The sequence below is a fragment of the Amphiura filiformis genome, chromosome 3, assembly GCF_039555335.1.
Source record: "Amphiura filiformis chromosome 3, Afil_fr2py, whole genome shotgun sequence".
Taxonomy (NCBI): domain Eukaryota; kingdom Metazoa; phylum Echinodermata; class Ophiuroidea; order Amphilepidida; family Amphiuridae; genus Amphiura; species Amphiura filiformis.
The window spans coordinates 63279168-63299343 of NC_092630.1; the positions used below are offsets into that span (position 1 = coordinate 63279168).

The 20176-nt window shown below is 36.3% G+C and overlaps 2 protein-coding genes across 3 annotated transcripts; both read left to right on the forward strand.

Moving 5' to 3' along the window:
* Window positions 1-324: 324 nt before the first annotated feature.
* LOC140147410 (uncharacterized) lies at window positions 325-4590 on the forward strand. The gene is made up of 3 exons (XM_072169188.1): window positions 325-842; window positions 1172-1371; window positions 4320-4590. The coding sequence occupies exons 1-3, from the start codon at window positions 567-569 to the stop codon at window positions 4588-4590; spliced, it is 747 nt and encodes a 248-aa protein (XP_072025289.1). The 5' UTR covers window positions 325-566.
* Window positions 4556-19349, forward strand: LOC140148923 (uncharacterized). Of its 2 annotated transcripts, XM_072171033.1 has the most exons (8): window positions 4556-4684; window positions 6219-6344; window positions 7402-7729; window positions 8106-8398; window positions 12116-12368; window positions 14990-15033; window positions 16903-17367; window positions 17791-19349. In XM_072171033.1, exons 1-8 carry the CDS (start codon window positions 4604-4606, stop codon window positions 18055-18057), a joined length of 1857 nt encoding a protein of 618 aa, XP_072027134.1. In that variant the 5' UTR covers window positions 4556-4603; the 3' UTR covers window positions 18058-19349. The 2 variants fall into 2 exon arrangements, with proteins under 2 accessions (XP_072027134.1, XP_072027135.1); XM_072171034.1 differs by lacking the exon at window positions 6219-6344 and having other exon boundaries at window positions 4560-4684.
* The last annotated feature ends 827 nt before the right edge of the window (window positions 19350-20176 follow it).

The following is a 20176-nucleotide window of genomic DNA, read 5'->3' on the forward strand; positions in this document are numbered from 1 at the left end:
TCTTATTGTGTCTTAATTTTAGTTCACCTTCTTACGTCATTGTTATTTCGACAGATGACTGGCCCTTTCATATCACCGATTTTTATTACGCATAGTATAGAATTTTCGTCCAAATTTTCTAGCTCATCAATACTTTCCTAGTCTTATACAAGTGTATCAACACCAAAAAATAATGCAAAACACACGTACTATTAAAGTGTTTTTACTAAGTGCAGAGTTCACCCTCTTTGAAATACTGTGGCGAGCCCTCAATGTTTATCTCTCTTTTCTCTCATGGATATTACCCACAATGCACTTACCCACAATGCACTTTGATCTGAAATTGCGAACGGGCTTATGTGGTTGAGTTCCTGGAATGGCCCTATCCCGTAGTTGTAAGTGAATGTGGCATGTTTTGAGTAAACTTACCATATATCGCTCATATGAAATTTAGTTACAGTGCATTCGGATAGAAATGCATTACAACCATAAAGACATTGCCTGCAATTCACATCGAATAAAAAGTGTACGTGACATACTCCAATGCATGTCAATAATTGTAAGCATATACCAGATACACAAGTAAAATGGCCACATCCGATTTTGATCAATGGACAACAGCGAAATATACCCCAAGTCATATAGTTACAAACTATTCACTACCGCTACCAGTCAAAGTAGGATCAGGTGGACATTATGTGAACGAAATTCCTGAAATCCAGAATGGCATTTTCTTCTTGGAAACAACGATGCATGTGAATCAAGTGACAGCGCGAGTAGAAGATACAAGGAAGACAACTTCTGCAGATTCAGAAGCTCAGACCATCATTAATGTACCTCAGATGTATCCAGGGCTATTCAAGGTATTTTGAGTGATTTTGAACATCTTTTCAAATCGTAAACTTGAATCTACCTGACATAAAAATAGCTATAGTTGCATGCAGATTCCACTGGTGTTACTACATGCACCAGAGGCAGAGTATCGTGACGGGTGACAAGTCATAAAAGTGACCATGGAAATGTCTTCCAGTTCCAGTCCCATGAGGTGACAAAATTCACGAAAATATTATTATAATCATACAAATTCAACAAGGCTCTATATAATGTTATAGGCTTTCAAATAAACGAACCAATCATTCTCGTGTTAACTCAGGGGTTTAACTATTCGAATGTTATTGTTTATTAATTTTAGATCGTGATGGACAAGGAAACTCCCGTCAGATTGTTTAGTGTATATGATATTTTACTAAAGATGCCGAGATACGTCAAAGTTGTAGAGTCACCTACAAACATTCCAAAAGAAGCCCTCATAACGTTGAAGATAGGAGACCTCCTTGAAATCAAGAGTACTTGTGAAATGACAACAAGAGATGGAATCAAAGATTTTCTGAGGTAAACTTGCTGTGAAGTAAATCATGGTTTAGCTGCTATAAAGCTCCCAAATTTGGTACAATTGTGCACTTTGTGATAAAAGCATGGGAGTTTCCACACGTGAAGTACATAGTCCAAAGTTTATTTTAAGATGGGCGCATTTTGGATTTGACCCCCACTGACCGTTAGAGGTCAGAAAATGTCACACACGAGTAAAAATTTCCCAAGGTTGTCTTCAGAATACCAAATTATTCGTCTGATCAAGAATGTATAGTTTGTGTATCTACGACCTATCGTTACAGAGTTATTCTACAAAAACCTCATTTTGGGGTGAACACAGCACATTTTTGGTTGTACAGGGGTAAAAATTTCAACTTGCTCCGATTTTCCTAAAATTGGTAGCAAATTGTTTGTCATGATACAAGAATCAAGAAACAGTATAGGACTTAGACCATCTAAAATGTACTCTCTACTTGTTATTTGCAATGGAAGTCAACAATCAACAGGGCCCTATGGCTAGCCAAAGGCATAAACAGACAATTTTCCACCATTTTGTCAAAAGCAAGTTTTTTACCCCTGTAAAACCAAAATGTGCCATTTTTACCCCAAAATGGGTTTTGTTATAGAATAACTCTGTAACGATAGGTCATAGATAGCACAAATTATACATTATTTAAAATCCTTTTGATCAGACGAATAAATAATTTGGTGTATCTGTTGACAAGATTGGAGCATTTTCATATTTTTACCCCTGTGTGACCTTTCGTGACATCTAGAGGTCACTAGGGGTCAAACTTAAAATGTCTCCACATCTTTTAACTTTTACTTTTATCACAACGTGCGCAATGATTCAGCTTAAGCAGCTTGATGTCATGAAGTCACCTATACCCTTTCTGCATCAATAAAAACCCTTACAACTACAATCGGTAGGGCCCGGGTTCAACCATCTCTAAATTCCACCAACTGACTGCTCTTTCAAACTCTTATACTTCCACCAACTAAGCCTTTAGGTAACCCACGAAGACAGTCAGTCCACTTCTATTGGCTGATTTGACTTCATGGAGAATTTCATTGTCACATCAAAACGTGATTAGTCTTTCTAGTGGATAGCGTGATATATTCTTTTGTTTCCAAAGCTAAACCGGAGGCCATAGAGATACATTACTTCCTTACACTCCAATTTATTCAGCTCATTCCATGATCAGCCTAGCATTTGATCGTAATAACATGTAAACACGGGTATAGAAACGGATGAGCTCTATAACTCGAAAAGTTCAAGTTTGGGTTTATGCCACCCCGTCTACTCGCCACAGAAAAGAATCCAGAGACCTGTAACAGATAAAGTTACTTATACAATCATATTTTGTTTTAAAGTACAAAATGATAAAGTGCAATGAAAAAATATTTACAATATTATACATTATTAAGCAATAATGTCTACCAGAAGCACTAAATTTGGTTTCTTTAGCCATTCGGGTTCAAACGTTATACCTGATTTACTAAAGCTTCCAAAAACAAAACATCCAACTATAGTCTGCTTCGTCTCAAACATGTCAAATTGAGAGTAACCCCATGTTGGATTTCGTAGTGGCAGATTCAAATCTCGTAAACTTAATACCGCGGGGCGTACACACACATAGAAGGGGGTGGGCGATTTGTCCGTAGGCTGGCGACGCAACTATGTAAATGCACGGATTCGAGTCTACCACTGTGAAATCCAAAATGGCGTCACTTTCAAATTGAGACGAGACACACTATAGAGAAGTTCTATTAGCCTATGCCACTGCGCCTTTTATATTTGCACAAAAATGTAACTGTATTTTTGTTTTCTGTTACAAGCTGCAGTTTATGTCTTGAATGGATAGGGCTTTAGTTAAAGTTAGGGTAAGATTTAGGGTATGTTTTTGTTTTGCACATATCTGAGGGTAGAACTATAGAATACCTAGCGCACCCTAACACTTGTTCCAACCATGCTAACCTTAGGCATAACCGTAGCTCTAACCCTAACGCTACCTTAAACCCTAACCCTAATCTCAGGCTGCGGTGTTTATCCATTCTTTTCCGATTTTCACGCACAATATAGTTGTCCTTTTATATCGTTTTTTTAATAAAGGAGTGGCTTTTTCACTCTTTTATTTGGAGAACATAGTAGAAGAATCAATCCACCGAAAATTGAATAAACGTTTGGGGTTTTCCTATTTCAAAGTCAACTCAAATTCATGTTGAAGCAATAATGTAGTATTTCTGTCAATTTTAAATTTGATAAAATGATAATGAACATAGTGAGGTTTTCACTACTCACTACATAATAAAAAGAGCGGAAAGGCCGATTTATCAAGGGGATGATAATATGGGAGAGTGCCAGTCAGTCTGAAAAGAATGAACTTTCATTTGTGGTCAAATACATGACCATATTATCAGTATTCTTCGACTATATTTATAAATACGTTTTATAAATACGCACGTGACCACCTCCACGCTGCCATAACAGCTTGTAGACAGTAAGTCTCGAAGTGACCGTCTACAAATCGGGTGGTCTTCCTATACAGTTGAATGTAAAGGTGGAACAACATGAGACTACCGTGCAGCAAAATTATCAATTTTGTTCAACTTTGTGATTATATTGTAAACGTCTCCGTCGTTGAATATTTTTCCGTCGTCAAATACTTTCAAAATGTTGTTTTTGATAACATATTACAAATTCGGAATCTCCCCTTGTGTAATAAATTTGCTATAATACAATTAATACTTAAATTTGATGATATTTATGTTATGAACAGAGTTCCTATCCTTTTCTGTATAGTGGTCAATGCATGTGGCGCCTGCTGGTCTTGGTATGTTATGCCCATAGGTCACGTGCGTATTTATAAAAACGTATTTATAAATATAGTCGAAGCATACTGGTTAAAATGGACCTTGCTTCGCATGACTAAATGGCTATATTATAATAGTGTTACCTGTTGTTGCAGATGTACAATTAAGAGTCGTACTCTAGTCCTGGATCCTGCATGGAATGGCGTATATCAGACGGTTAATACTGAGGGTATCATGTACTCAATTACCGAGGTGCTGGAGCGCTTTCCACTACCAGTCACGATCAAACCAGTTAAACTTGACAAACACAGCAAGGTAATTATACACACGGGTGATAAATTTGCAATATTTTCCGACTCCGAGTGGGTGCGTGGGTGGGAACCCCTTCGAGCTCCATCCAGAATGACCAATACATCAGACGGTTAATACTGAGGGTATCATGTACTCAATTACCGAGGTGCTGGAGCGCTTTCCACTACCAGTCACGATCAAACCAGTTAAACTTGACAAACACAGCAAGGTAATTATACACACGGGTGATAAATTTGCAATATTTTCCGACTCCGAGTGGGTGCGTGGGTGGGAACCCCCTTCGAGCTCCATCCAGAATGACCAATAGATTCGCATTTACCATATAATTGCCGCGAGCGAAGCAAGCCGGAAAAGGAAGGATACCCCGCACATCGTCCACAGCAGGTAAAGAATTATTTTGTACAGGCATCATAGCACGTGTCTTTATAAACTGCCCGCCGGCTGCTGAGAGTAGCTGCTATTACAAAATAAGCTGAACTTGTAAAAAAAAAAGCGCAGTGATTTATAGTGCGCTACGCACAGGCACATACTCCGCGCTCGGTGAGCGATTGGTTAAAACCCAATCATTGGCTAAAACCCAATCGCTAATAGCTCAGCGATGTTATTAATTTATCTATGAGTTGTCTTTCAAAATATTCTTTTGACATGATTATATTTCAAATCCTTGAATATATCCGGTTATTTTTGGTGTGTGGAAAAACCTATTTCTTGACTTGCAGTTGAATATGTGTTGAAAGAATATGGTAAACTCATGTCTGCGCTTTGAACTTACACTCTGCGCTTTGGAAACAAAACCTAACACACACACAAACAAAATCCAATTTTCTTGAGTTGGTAACGTTAAAGAGGGTAATGAGCATGCACAGATCGTAAAAATTAGCCATTTCAGCTGATGAATGGTAACGCCACATTCGTACAAAATCTCGAACAAAATTGCCATGCGTGGCTGTTGAAAAACTAGTGGATTCGCCCTACTATCATGGCATACGCAGCGCCGCTGCCATTCATCTTATGGATAGTTGGGGTAGCTTTTTAATTTTGACATAGGGAGGAGTGAAGACACATAAGTAGTCTATATCAATGCTGAACATTGATTTTGCAAGTTATAAAGCCGCACCTTTTTTTTATTAACAAATCGATAATCTATTTAAGAATGTAAAATATGCAAAGATGTTTTAGCTCTCTTTTTTAGATGAGCCTCTACTTATCTTATTTCGATAATAATAGTTCTTGGACATGTTGCAGCACGATACGTGCTGACTTTTGTTTTCTTGAAAACAAACAATTTATGCCGCACAAATTATATACCAAATAACATTACCTTACATTTCCAGTGACCCCGAGGTCACCCAGGGAATGTGTAAATATTGTGGCGCGAGTTATAAGCAGCCCATTCAACAGTATGATCGTGGCGGCAAACATGCAGCTTCTGTTTTGATAAATCCTTCGGTGAGAAGCGTTCCGAATGTCTACTCCTACGTATCATGCCAATACAGCACACAATTTATCTTCGTGTATTTATAGTGGAAATATCTCGTGCCAATATCCTTCGGTTGAGAAGGATATCGATGTGCGGTTCATACAAATACGGCTAGTGTTTATTGTGAGCAAGTTTCCGGATAATTTCTGACTGGCTGAAATGATGCCGCAATATACCGCACATCTGCTCACATAAACACGCTGAAAGGTATAAGGTTACAAACGTACAAACATCAACCTGTTCAAATAATATTTCTCAACAGGCCCTACTTGACAGACTACCAAATTTAGGGAGATCCGCTCATCTTGTTGTCACATCCAAAACTAGCACAGAATTTATTCTTGGAAGTGATCAGGATTACAAAACAGGACTCATCATGGCCAATGGGGTAGGTCAAAAGTACAATGTAGACAGTTTCTTTTTTCAAATAGTTTCAATATCTTTGATCAAATAGTGTTCAATTAGCATTTTGTGCAAATTTCATTACAAACTTGAATGGGGTTATTTTTAATGGAGCCTCTTTTATTTTACATGTAATGTCTCTGGAGATAAAGGAAGATCTACAGAAGATAGGGCCGTCGCTAGACCATTTTCTCAGGAGGGTGTGGAGAAATAATCTGTGCTGGTATCAGGGCCAGATTTACATTTACGGATAGAAGTGTTACACCCTCGTCCCCCACAACTGTACTGAACAGTCCACATAATTACTTAACCGGGGAAAGTGCGCTATTTCAATTTGCTATTTCAATGCTAAATTTCAAAAGGGGTTGACTGTGTGTAATGATATTTGTCTTGCCCTCTCCCTAGATCGTGGCCCTGGACACGTGTCCACTGGGCCCTGTGGTAAATTCGGCCGGGTGGTTAAAATGTTCTGAGCGCAAAAATGTGAGCTCAAGGGCTCACCATGGTCCCTTCACGGTGGGATCCAGGGATTTGCCGGAGCACCGAGCAAGAGAGGAAAATTTCCAAATCGTCCCACTGATCTGTTATTAAAAGAACATTACCAGAACAAATAAGCGCGAAATATTTATTATTTCAATGCTAAAATGGACAAAATTGTGTCAAAGCAAGATACATATATTACAACTGTTGTGTCAATTTCATCCCGGTATTTTGAGCGAGCTCACGAGTTTTAGGCTTTTTCCAGGCATCAGGGGAGCTGCCCTAGCACTCATAATTTATGATTTCCCTAATAGAAAGAATGGATTTATAGCTTTCTTTTTTAACCAAGTTTGAGAGAAAAAACAGGAATTTCCAAGGGAACGTTTTGCAAGTTACCGGGATAAATTTTCTTTTTTTAGGGATCGCCAGGGGGTGTCGCACACCACCCCACCCCATGACGGCCCCAAATGAAATGGTCATACAACTTAACTTTAAGATACACACGACCTGCCTTATCATGATTGACTCAACTCTCTAAACTACTCGTCATTATTATTCGACAGATTGATATGGATCTTTACATTCCGTCGTCGATTTCTCCTAATCGTAAGCAAGGTCGTCAGTCTGCAACAAAATTTGGTCTGGACCTCCGGATGGATCAACTTATATGTGGCTATAAAGAAATGCTTGTTTTGTTGAAACCATGGAAGAAAATATTCCAAAAAGCTCCGCCAAAATTACCTGTCCGTGGTAGGGCGTTGAGCCGTTTTTTTACGAATCCACTTACACAGCGTGATTTACAAGCAGGAGTTTACCCCTTTACAATGGATAAATTGAGGAGGAAGACATTTGAAGATATTCAATACATTTCAAGACCAATAATTCCACAAGGTATGAATACATTTCGCAAATAAATAGTGATACAAATTATAATGTTAGAGTTCACCCCTTTCATTTGAGATGTAGGCTACTGTGCATATCTTGTAAATCCTTCCAAAATGGGTTAACAAAATTTACTCATAATTATAGTTCGCGCAAAGTCGTACGGTCCAATTACCATTCGTCATGTTCAGATGCTCGTTGATAGTTTGCATGCGTTTATCGTTGCAATAAATGCCGAGTTTTCGGATTTCCGCTGAGAACGGATTCTACGAATATCATGCACCCCCTTACTCATATTACTAAATAATTTAGCAAGCAAACTAAAAGTAGAATCCGCTCTGTATTATAGTAAGACAACGATTATTTTTATCTTTTTTTTGTAAAGTCGTCCCAGAGCCTCCACCTCGCCCACAAGAGACGTTTTCTTCATCAGAGATGCAGAATTCCTCCAGGCTTTCATTGCCGGATCAATCACGAAACATGAGCCGATCTCTGCCTGATATGGATAAGGATGTATTGTTAAAACGGGGTGACCAGGAGAGCTCTTGGTATAACGACGATGACCACGATGCCTATGAGGAAATAAGTGATGAAGATCCCAGCTGTGATGATAGAAGTGTTCCTGACTACCTATCCTTTGATGATTCAAATCAGAACACATCACAGACGATTGGACAGGTTCGTTTTGCATTGAACACCGAATATAAAAAATATGATCCATTCACGAGCACACATTTGGTTTTCATTTAAAGCTGTACTCTCTAGAACTCTCCCCACTGTATAGGAACTTGGACCAAAATGTGAATTTAAAAGCAGCTTTCAAATTGATTTGATTTAAAATGAAATCCGGATTGCCATTCAGACACTCTGTTCGTGAAAATCGAACAAGAATTGACCAAGATATGTGCATCAAAACCCTCAAACCCCAAATTCAAAAGTTGCAAGTTTAAGGGGGAATAATACCCTGGTTTTCATCAGTACCCCGCTTCTTTTTTTTTCTTGCAAATTTATTAAGTACATAAATATGTTTATCACCTCATGTCCTGAACTTATAAAATATATCTACATACAAAGTGATTTTAAACCATTTTAGTAAGTCATTTTAGCCCTATATATTTTTTGTTTACTGTATCCTAGTAACTCAGATCTGTGTTTCATAACAAACTATAATTTATTCTATTCAACATGTTCAAGTAGGTTACATGAATAGAATACATTAAATCCTTTGTTATACTCTCTAGAAAAATCTAGTGGTGGTGCATGCAAAATATAACACTGAATAAATTAAATAAACACTTATACAATGGATGCATAGTCATTAGTCAATTTAATACTATAATGTGTTGTTAGGAGAAGAAAAGGCTATTAGGTCACCGTATGTCAGGTTATAGGTCAATTGGTTCAGGTCAAATTTAAGCATCAATTTTGAATACACATGTGAGAGTCTGTGATATCATAAGGAGGCATAATTTTGATATTCTGTCTTTAACTGGATATATATCGAGAAGTGCATGGTGGATATACTAATATACCTTGGGATGTAAATGGTGAGTACAATTTAGAATGCCTAATTCAGATGGATTTCACAAATAAATATAAAATAGTTACCAAAATCACAAAAGTTAAGCTTACGGAAAACTACCCAATATGGTGGTACAGGTGACAAGAAATACAATTTTTTTCAACATTGCTGTAGTATGGTTGCGGTAACCTGACCTGTTATCTATGGCTTAATTAAGTTTCAGTGAAATAATGTCGCAAGTTAAAAATACAAAATATAGCTCAACATTGAAAATAGAAGCATTTTAACCAGTTCCTTTTTTGATAGTTGTGGAGCACCAAGTTCATGAAGTCATAAAAGACATCAGGAACCACTTATTCCCATTTTACATATCAACTTTATTTCCCTAATGTGTTAGCAACACATATCCAAAATTTTAACGAAATCCGTTGATAGTAAGCTTTCCAAAATGAAGTGAATTTAAATCATCAGTGATGTACCTCCTTCATCATGCAGTTATTGTTAACTTCATGTATTCACACAACACAGGGGCACTCACAATAGGCAATTGAACCCTTACTGGTAGCGCTGTATCGTAGCTATTGGGGATGAACTAGTTAGTATCATATATCAAAAAGTATAAAAGCTATGATTTTAGTACTTTCTCTCTGTTTCAATTACTTATTCTTTTCCAAATATTTGAATCTTCAACCCGGTACAAGCTTTAATAACGGGGGAACATACATTTTTATTAAAAAGAAATCCTATCATCTATCCAAACTCGCCGTGTTATTCCAATGCACATTTTACTTCACCGGGCAGCCATTTTTTGATCGTATTTTGAAGATTGGCGTCATAAAACCGTCATAGGTACAAATTTAGTACTTTCTGTCAATCAATTATGGCTTATTCTCTACATGTCAATCTTTAAATAATTGGCATAGTCCTTATAATAACGGTACTCTGCCTTGATGAGTAAATGACAGCAAACAGCTGCAAACCAGTGAAAAATATCCCAAAACTTGGTCAGTGGGGCTGCGTTCGTACATGTCAATAGAGTCATTATCGATTGGATTACTCGTCCGTAGCGGACAATTCGGTCGCTCATTGGATCAATATTATCAGGTGGTAATAAATTTGCATTGGACAATAGATTACTATATAATGGTTTAGTACTGCATATATCGGTTTAATCTTCAATAAGCGGGTTTATGGCTGGAAAGGTCACGGTGAATTCGCCGTGGACGTAAGTGCACTATGTTTGGCTTCTATCTTTAAAGCATGTTTTTGTAATTTCTTCACAAAATGCAAAAAAATGCAAAAAAAAAAAATGAATGGGTGTAGTACCCCCTTACCGATTCAATTGTGCCTGTTACATTGTGTGCTTTATTGATTGGCCCGTGGTGCTAGGATGCACTCCCATTGAAAACCGTTGAAATTGCAACTTTTTGGTGTTTGAGGGTTTGGAGATACATAATCTTGATCAATTCTTGTTCGATTAAGGGGAATAATACCCTGATTTTCATCAGTACCCTCTTCTTTTTTTTCTTGCAAATTTATGAACTACATAAATATGTTCATCATCTCATGTCCTAAACTTATAAAATATCTCTACCTACAAATTGATTTTAAACCATTTTAGAAAATCATTTTAGCCCTATATATTTTTTTTTTTGTTTACTGTAACCTAGTAACCGAGATGTGTGTTTCATAACAAACCATAATTTATTCTATTGAACATGTCCAAGTAGAATACATGAATAGAATACATTAAATCCTTTGTTATACTATCTATAGAAATGTACTCATTGATTATAACACTGAATAAATTAAATAGGCCTAATCTCTTCCACATAGACAATTTAATACTACCCATGTATGTATCTTCCATAATGTGTTGTTAGGAAAAGAGATTAAAAAAGGCTATAAGGTCATCAAAGGTCAGGTTATAGGTCAATTGGTTCAGGTCAAATTCAGGCATCAAGTCTGAATACATGTGATAGTCTGTGATATCATACATGTCATAATGAGGCATCAAGTTTGATATTTTGTCTGTTACTGGATATATAATGGAAATGTGTGAGGTGGATATACTAAAATACCTTGGGATGTAAGTGGTGAGTACAATTTAGATTGCCTAGTTGACATGCATTGGGCAAATAAATATAAAATAGTTACCAAAATCACAAAAATGAAGCTTACGGAAAATTACCTAATATGGTGGTATAGGTGACAAAAAATACAATCTTTTTCAACATTGCTGTAGTGTGGTTGTGATAACCTGTTACCTATGGCTTAATTAAGTTTCAGTGAAATAGTGTCGCAAGTTCAAAATACAAAATATAGCTCAACATTGAAAATAGAAGCATTTTAACCGGTTCGTTTTTTGATAGTTGTGGAGCACCAAGTTCATGAAGTCATAAAAGAAATCAGGGACCACTTATTCCCATTTTACATTTTACATATCAGCATTATTTCCCTAATGTGTTAGCAACACATATCCAAAATTTTAACGAAATCTGTTGATAGTAAGCTTTCTAAAATGAAGTGAATTTAAAACATCAGTGATGTACCACTTTTTGGCTTAAGCATGTACGCGTCATTGATACTGATGCCACCAATTGAACGAGAAGATTTGCCCCTTCATTTTGCATACCACTTTGTCCAATTTCTTTTCTCATTTCTTCACAAAATGCAAAAAAATGCAAAAAAAATGCAATGGGTGTAGTACCTCCTTAATATTATAAAATGTATATTTCAGAATAAACAGCAAGGATGACTGTATAACTGACGAGTTTCTTTTTGTGCCTGGTGTAGTCATATTTGTTTGTACCAATTATTAACGTGCATTTCGTTGTTTCTATGCATCTAAAATCTGCACATCAACAATACAGAAACCCCCGTGGCTTGCATTACCGGATCAACCACACAAGAGCCGATCTCTGCCTGACATGAACTATCATATATTGTTAGACACAGACCATCAGTTACCTTTAGATAAATATGGATACCTAGCATTGGAAGATGAGAGCGTTAGCTATGATGCCGATAACAGTGATGGCTATGAGAAAATTGACGATGAAGATGTCAGCTCTGATAATAGGATTGGCAATGAATACCCAATGACTGCAAATGATACCAAAAAAGGTAGAAATTTATAGGCAGTGAATAATCATTTATAAACTAACATACACCTGCTAACATTGTTTCTTTCTCAATTACTGACTATAAAACTCACATAGAAAACTGTTATGTGGTTATAGGCTTCCCAGCAAACACAAAAACGTTTTAAAAACGTTTTAAATAAGTTATATTTTGGCTTTTGGTTTAGGTAAAAACGTTTTAATAACATTAACATGTCGAGCTATATAAAGGGCATGATAACATTTTAAAACGTTTTGTATGAAAACACACTACAACAATATTTTTAAATGTTTTCAAAAAATGTTATTGTAAACTATTTTTGTATAAATTTTTTCAAAATATTTTGTCAATACTTAAATAACATTATGTTAAAATATTTGAACCCAGCAAACACAGAAATGTTCTTAAATGTTTTTTTCAAAACCTTTTTAATAACATTTAAATGTCGGGTTATATAAAGGTCATGAAAACGTTTTTAAAACGTTAATGCAAATATTTCGGGCAAACGTTTTTCGCAAAATATTTTTTCAACCCCAAAATAGCATTCTGTTTAGAATGTTTTGTATCAAGTTTTCAAGAATGTTTTTGGAATGTTATTAAAACGTTTTATACCCTTTATATAACCCGATATTTAAACGTTTTCTGTAAAACATTTTTGTTTGCTGAGCAGTAATAGTATATTATCAAAAAATGTTTTTTAAGGTTATGAAACCGTTTTATGCTCTTAATATACCCTTTATACAACCCGACATTTAAACGTTTTCTGACAACCTTTTATAACCTTTTGCGAATGATGTTGAAAACGTTTTGTGTTTGCTTGGCACAGCAAACACAAAAAAGTTATATTTCGGGTTTTGGTTTAGGTAAAAACGTTTTAATAACATTCAAATGTCGGGTTATATAAAGATCATGAAATCGTTTTAAACGTTTTGTATGAAAACACACTACAACAATATTTTAAAAATGTTTTCGAAATGTCATTGTAAACTATTTTTGCAAATATTTTTGGCCAAATATTTTGTCAACACTTAAATAACATTATGTTAAAATATTTGCACCCAACAAACACAGAAATGTTCTGAATATGTTTTTTATAAAACGTTTTAATAACATTTAAATGTCGGGTTATATAAAGGTCGTGAAAACATTTTTAAAATGTTATTGTAAATATTTTGGGCAAACATTTTTTGCAAAATATTTTTTCAACTCCAAAATAACATTCTGTTTAGAATGATTTGTACCAAGTTTTCAAAAATGTTTTTGGAATGTTATTAAAACGTTTTTATACCCTTTATATAACCCGACATTTACATGTTTTCTGTAAAACATTTGTATTTGCTGTGCAGTAAATTACCAACAAAATGTTATTTAATGTTATAAAAACGTTTTATACCATTAATGTACCCTCTATATAACCCGACATTTAAACGTTTTCTGACAACCTTTTATAACCTTTTGCGAATGATGTCGAAAAGTTTTGTGTTTGGTGAGGGATAATTATCCTAATGTCTTATAAATGATGATCGACAGTAATTTGGTAGTATGCACCCTTACAACACACATCGCGCGGTGTTTCTAAATGCAAAATAAAAGTTATGCAAAACATACTTTGTTATTGTGTAGAAACGTATGCTATACCAGGCTATGCTGCTACTATTATTTCAAACAATATCTCAGACATGTCAGAACGGAGTTATTAAAACTATTCAGCATCGAAGTGGTTACGTAATTCTCTTGGTTACCGGATCACGCTACTTTGGTATGCCTTCGAGTGCCATATACTTTATGTGGTGATCATTTCGATCGTGGTTCATTACTCTAGCGCGTGATCCCGTTGACATAGTAACATTACGTAACTTCGATACTGAATTGTGTTGTTGAATTGTCATTGTTCAATATATAGTTCAGCTTCTGATGTTTTCATACGCCGTAGAAGTGACGTAGTTAATCGGATTAGCTACCATAGCAATAGATGAATACAATTTTGACTATACCGCCCTGCACTACAACGTTAACGCGGTACCGATGCATTGAACCATATATATCAAAGAAAGACTTGCACCTTGCACCTGTAAGTTAAGCTTCTTTAAAAAGAGTGGTATTGTATTCAATCTGTGTGTGCTGACCTACACAGGTGATTAGGTGTAATCTGCGTGTAGTGCGGAGCGATCTATTCAAAAATTGTATTCATCTATTGCTATGGTAGTTAATCCGATTCACTACGTCACTTCTACGGCGTATACGCCGTAGAAGTGACGTAGTTAATCGGATTAACTACCATAGCAATAGATGAATACAATTTTGGCTACGTCGCCCCACACTACAACGTTCATGTGGTACCGATGCATTGAATCATAAATGACAAAGAAATGCTAATCACGTGCACCTGTAAGATTAGTCTGTTTGAAAAGAGCGGTATTGTATTCAATCTAGTATATGATTGAAAACAGGTAATGAGTGCAACCTGCTGCAGTGCAGCGCGGTATATTCAAAAATTGTATTCATCTATCGCTATGGTAGTTAATCCGATTATGACGTCACTTCTACGGCGTATAGTGTTCAATGTAGCAGGCGGCAGGCCTTAGACGTTTCTGCTATAAATATAATTTTTAATTCATCAACAGGTTCACCATTATCTACTAGACCGGTATCACAAAGAACAGGACAGGTATTTATTGCATATGCATTAAACGATGTTAAATTATACCAGGCAAATTATGTTAGATTAATGCTGATATAGGTGTAGGGCTGGCACTTTCACTGTAAGGGCTAGCTCGAGATACTCTAGCTAAAATACAGGTTTACATTTACTATCTTACATTATCTTGCTGTATTTCAGCTAGAGCTCCAAACGACAAGCTTCCGGGTTTTTTTGGAGAACAATACTGTTACGTAAGATGAAGAAGAAACCCGCCTCGGAGCCCGCCCTACTCATTATTTCATTGTACTTATTGCAATTTGCCTCCACACATTACGTAATCAACACAAAGCTTATGTAAGGTTTAGTGAGTGGATAAGAAATTGACAGTGGAGGATACGAAGGACACGCCGATTGTTAGTTGTCAATCATGAATTGCCGCAACGTATTAATATTTTACTGCATGGCATTCCGCAAACACCAAGACAAATTATGCCGTATTTTTCCAAAGATCATCTCATATGAAGTAAGCTGAATGCGATCTGTACTTTTGTGACATTCCGATCGCTTTTGATCACCTTAATATCGGCGAATTTGCTTGAAAACACGTGAGTTCATGTTGTGTAAACATAATTAGCATAGACACAAATGAAATTACGATGCAATACAATGCAATTTGAATGCGCAGCAGATCTATAGAAATAACGTTGCCCGGTTTTATGCAAAATTAGACCCTGTCTGGTAAGGGCGGGCATTCGGTGTGAGCCAAATATAAAAATATGGGGTCATTGGGTCAGAGCATGATTTCTTGCATTCGGTGAGGGCATAATTTACCAAAAAATTATACCCCTTCCCCTCTCCTTCGTGTTGTAAAATATGGCCCAGTAGTTCCAGGGTTAAAAGACCAATTATTGGAAATTTCTTTTGGTTTGGGTAACATATTGTCAAAAATTAGTGATTAAATTAGGTTAAAATAATTTTTGTTGCAAACGTCAAGCTTGGTATATACTTTTGTGTGTGACCATGACGTAAAAAATCAGTTTGCGAAGTCGTTATCTGTGAAAACTTCAACGGCAACGGAATTAAGTTCACGTAAAAATGGCTAATTTTTTACTGGAGTTAGCAGTGTAGGAAAACTTGATAATTGAGTTTTCATAAAATCATATCGGTAAATCATAAGAATATTTAATTGAAATATATAGCGAATTTAAAAATAATATGATGAGATTAGCGCTGGCTCCCGACATAATTCCCTGTTGAGAAAGTCATCGCCTGGCGAGTCTACTCATGTTTATTCAAACGAAGCGCCTAAGGTAGAGTCTTTTGTCTTGAATTCGCCAGTGAAGTGGTTACGTAACTCCCTGGTAACTGGATCACGCACCTTTTGGAATTGGTAGTACATGCCATAGATGGTGTGTTGCAATCATTTCGATCATGGTGTAGAACGCAAAAGCGTGATCCAGTTGACATGGTGATAATCGGATTACACGTAACACCTCGCATACGAATTGTGACCAATAACCTACTTGACCAAACAAAACGGAGATATTCTGCAGCAGTCGCTTACACGTGCCCTTCTTTTGATCAACTAATCAGACGTTCGCGTTGAAGTAAAACTGAGCAAGAAATATGAAGTTGCCATTGAATTGAAGTAAATTTTATTTCGGAAACTCTCTATTAGAAAAAAAAAAAAAGTTTGTCTCAAAGCTCGCGCGCGCATTTGAAAATCAGATTTTTTTTCTCCAAATACCATGAAAAAAAAATCGCATTTGTTTTCAAACAACTCGTGAGCTTTGAGACAAACCTTTTTTTTTTTTTTTATAGCAAACTTTATGCAACTCGTGTATACATATCGAAATTCTTCTCATCATCATTTTCAATATTATTTATTGTTCAAAGTTATCCCAAGAAGAGGATAAGAAGGAAATTCGTAAAGAAATTTCGTTGTCTGAAGCTGAATCCGGCATGTTCGAAATGGAAGATGATTTCCATAACTCAAAGACAACTCTCTCAGGAGAGGACACATTCGTTTCTGAGCCACAGAGAGTCCTACAAAATGACGACGTCAAAAGAGACGATGCGGATGACGTTGACAATGACGAGGAGTATGTAATATATTTACCCGAAAGCAGGTTTTCCGCGAATTCCCCCTCGGAAGAAAGTGCGGCCTTATTAAGTGATTTGGATGTAAGCGTTGCATTTGTTGAAACGCGTGGTGTGGATGGTGCTCGGAAATGGGAAGAAGAAAATAAAGCCGAAGGAGAAGAGGACTACTATGAGGATGTGGGTTTACTCAAAGCTCTTTCAAAAAGAAAACTGCATACGGAGAAAGAAAATGGGAACTCACGCCAATCGGCAACCGAGGTATGGATTTTTTTATGATTATATTATATTTTATATAACGATGACATGAAAAATTTCGTCCTATTAGTATATTTTTAATATACTTGGCATCAATATACTACATAATATTGTATAAAGGTACTCGTGCGCGACGCTCATGCTCATGCCAAATTACTCGGACACAATATTCATGCCAAAGTACTGACACTTGTACTCACAACCATACACGTAATCATACCCATAACATTAATCACAAAGAGCTTACAAGTCTGGAACTGACCTCCTACACTTGTTATGCTTATAGCAATTTCCTTTTTTTAGGTGTGTGAATGTTAAAAAGTTTTTCGATAATTATTTGTGGTGAATAAACTGCATTATTGTTCTTCTATCTGATCAAAGTTATATGCTAAATATTCCTTTCTTTTCTGCTTTACCTACTTCAAGCCTGTTTGTGATACGAAGCTCCCCATCCTACCAGGAACTGACGAAGTAGATGGTTTGTCCGTGGAGGAAGTGATCTTTGCTCTGCGATCACTTAAAATTCCAGAGTCGGTGCAAGAACTATTTCGAGATGAGCAGGTAGATGGGACACTTCTGAAAGACATGTGTGAGATGGATGATAGCATTATGCAAGAACAATTCGGAATGAAACCTTTCCATGCAATGAAGCTGAAGAAGTTCATAAACGGTTGGAGACCAAATCTTAATTAGGCAAATGGTTTGAAAGGTGTTTGTAAATGTCGTACCTATCAAACTGCCTATTAATGACCCATGTTCCAATATACAGCATCGTCCTCACACCATTCCCACTTTTTCCGGGACTTTTTCACCATCAAAATGGAGATCAGTGATGAAAAGTCCATATAACTATTAAATCGGAATGCAATCATGCATTATGAAAAGAAAAAAAAGTTTCCAAGGCTTCAGTGAGACTCGTACTAGCAATCTGTTACTTCCATCCTCCGTTGATTATAAGTCTGACCCCTGACTGCACCAACTAAGTAGTTCAAAAGGAGAAGTACATCGAGGACTGAGAGCCAGAAAGCGTTACCTCACAATCACCTGATCCCACAAAATGAGCATTTAGTCGCCAGGGCACTATAAAATTCAATAGAAAACAAAAGACACTGTGAAAGAAATATTGATTTTCGAAGAACAAAGCAAAGAGCCAATTAACTTTATGCTCATTTTGTGAGGGCTGGTCAAAGTGAGTTACGACTTTCTGGTTCTGAAACCTCGAGTTATAATAATAATAATATAAACATGATTGTATTTATTTCTTTGTTTACATAAACATAACAAATTTGGTAAAGATTGAATGGCCATTTGCACAAACAAATAATTACAAGACTAATTATACAATACGATGATGATCGATATTGCATGCAGACGGGAAATAGCTGAGTAGTAATGTTTTGTGCAAGTTGCGCGCAAGTTGACCGGAAAATACACGAATCCATAACATTATCATTTTGAATTAACAAAAGATATTTAACAATATAGGCCTATGGCCATATTTATTTCTCTGGGGTGTTTGAAACATGTATCTGAAATAGCATCAACATTGTATAAACGGCCTTGACTAAAAAGAGCATGGTTTTTGCCGGTTTTTTTTAACCGTTTTGGATATACCTGGCTAAATTAAAAATTGATATAGGATGGCTCGCAATCCCTTTTCCATTGGTTAAAATTACGTAAGTCATTCATTACACCCAAATAATTATTATCACTACAAAACGTCTTTGATTTCTTTGAATAGTTTTTAATTTATCATAAAGTGATAACAAAAAAAGCAACGAAACATTTCTTATGCTTCTATTTCCTAGTTGAAATAAATGAATAAATAATAATGGTTATATTTCCTGAGTGTTCACGAATAAAAAACCTTGGTCATAAGAGCACGTTGGCGCAGCGGTACGGGCCCTGCCTTGTAATCGGTGGATTGCGAGTTCGAGCCCGGCGGTGCCATCGTGTTGTGCTCTTGGGCAAGGCACTTAACCTTACTTGCCTCTCTCTACCCAGGGGTGATATGGGGAGTTGTTATGAATATTGTCCATTGCGCGCCGCCCAAAGGTATGAGCATGCCTTTGGCATTGTATGGCAGCTGACATAAATGTCGGAATAACACAGATTCTTCCGGTTGATAGTGAAATTTAATATCTAGAAAGAAAGACATGATACGGTATTCGTGGTATTATAAGTTTGCTATGGCTTTTGCTATTGAGCTTTTTTTAAATGCAATTCTATAATTTGCTCTGTAGTCATTTGGACCACGGATGTGTAATTTCCCTGTTTTGACAATATGCGGGAAGTGTATCCTTTCAATTACTAGCCAGTATTTTCCGGTAAATTCTGAAGAACGAGTGTTGGTTTTTAAACATTTTTTATATGCAACTTTCTTTCAATGGCCATTAACCAGAACGCTAAAGCAGCGCCTTTGTTATGATCATGTATTTAAATGAGGCTGAATAATTAGCTATTGTGCAATGCTCGTACTTTTATATGCATAGTTTAGCTATGAATAAATATATCCTAAATGACGAAATATTGATAAATTAATTAATGATCATGATTGTATAATAATAAATAAGCGACAAATATAGAAAAGTAGCAGATCAGTGGGTGAACAAGGAATAGTTGTGCTATTTTCTAATGCTGGTGACGTTAAAAATAGGCCTCCCGGATAGGCCTAGTATTTCTCTGTTTTTTTTCTTCAAGAAGCCCGTGTCTCACCCATAAAAGAATGAGAGATATGTTGTAGTAATGTTTCATGCACCGACCTCGGTTTGAAATATGGTGATAATTGGCGACTGTATCCGCGTTTTACTCG

Coding starts and splice junctions, on each gene's coding strand:
- LOC140147410 (XM_072169188.1), top strand. CDS start 567: ATGGCCACATCCGATTTTGATCAATGGACAACAGCGAAATATACCCCA. Junction 843..1,171: donor TGTATCCAGGGCTATTCAAG/GTATTTTGAGTG, acceptor TATTAATTTTAG/ATCGTGATGGACAAGGAAAC. Junction 1,372..4,319: donor GGAATCAAAGATTTTCTGAG/GTAAACTTGCTG, acceptor CTGTTGTTGCAG/ATGTACAATTAAGAGTCGTA.
- LOC140148923 (XM_072171033.1), top strand. CDS start 4,604: ATGTACTCAATTACCGAGGTGCTGGAGCGCTTTCCACTACCAGTCACG. Junction 6,345..7,401: donor GACTCATCATGGCCAATGGG/GTAGGTCAAAAG, acceptor ATTATTCGACAG/ATTGATATGGATCTTTACAT. Junction 8,399..12,115: donor CATCACAGACGATTGGACAG/GTTCGTTTTGCA, acceptor TCAACAATACAG/AAACCCCCGTGGCTTGCATT.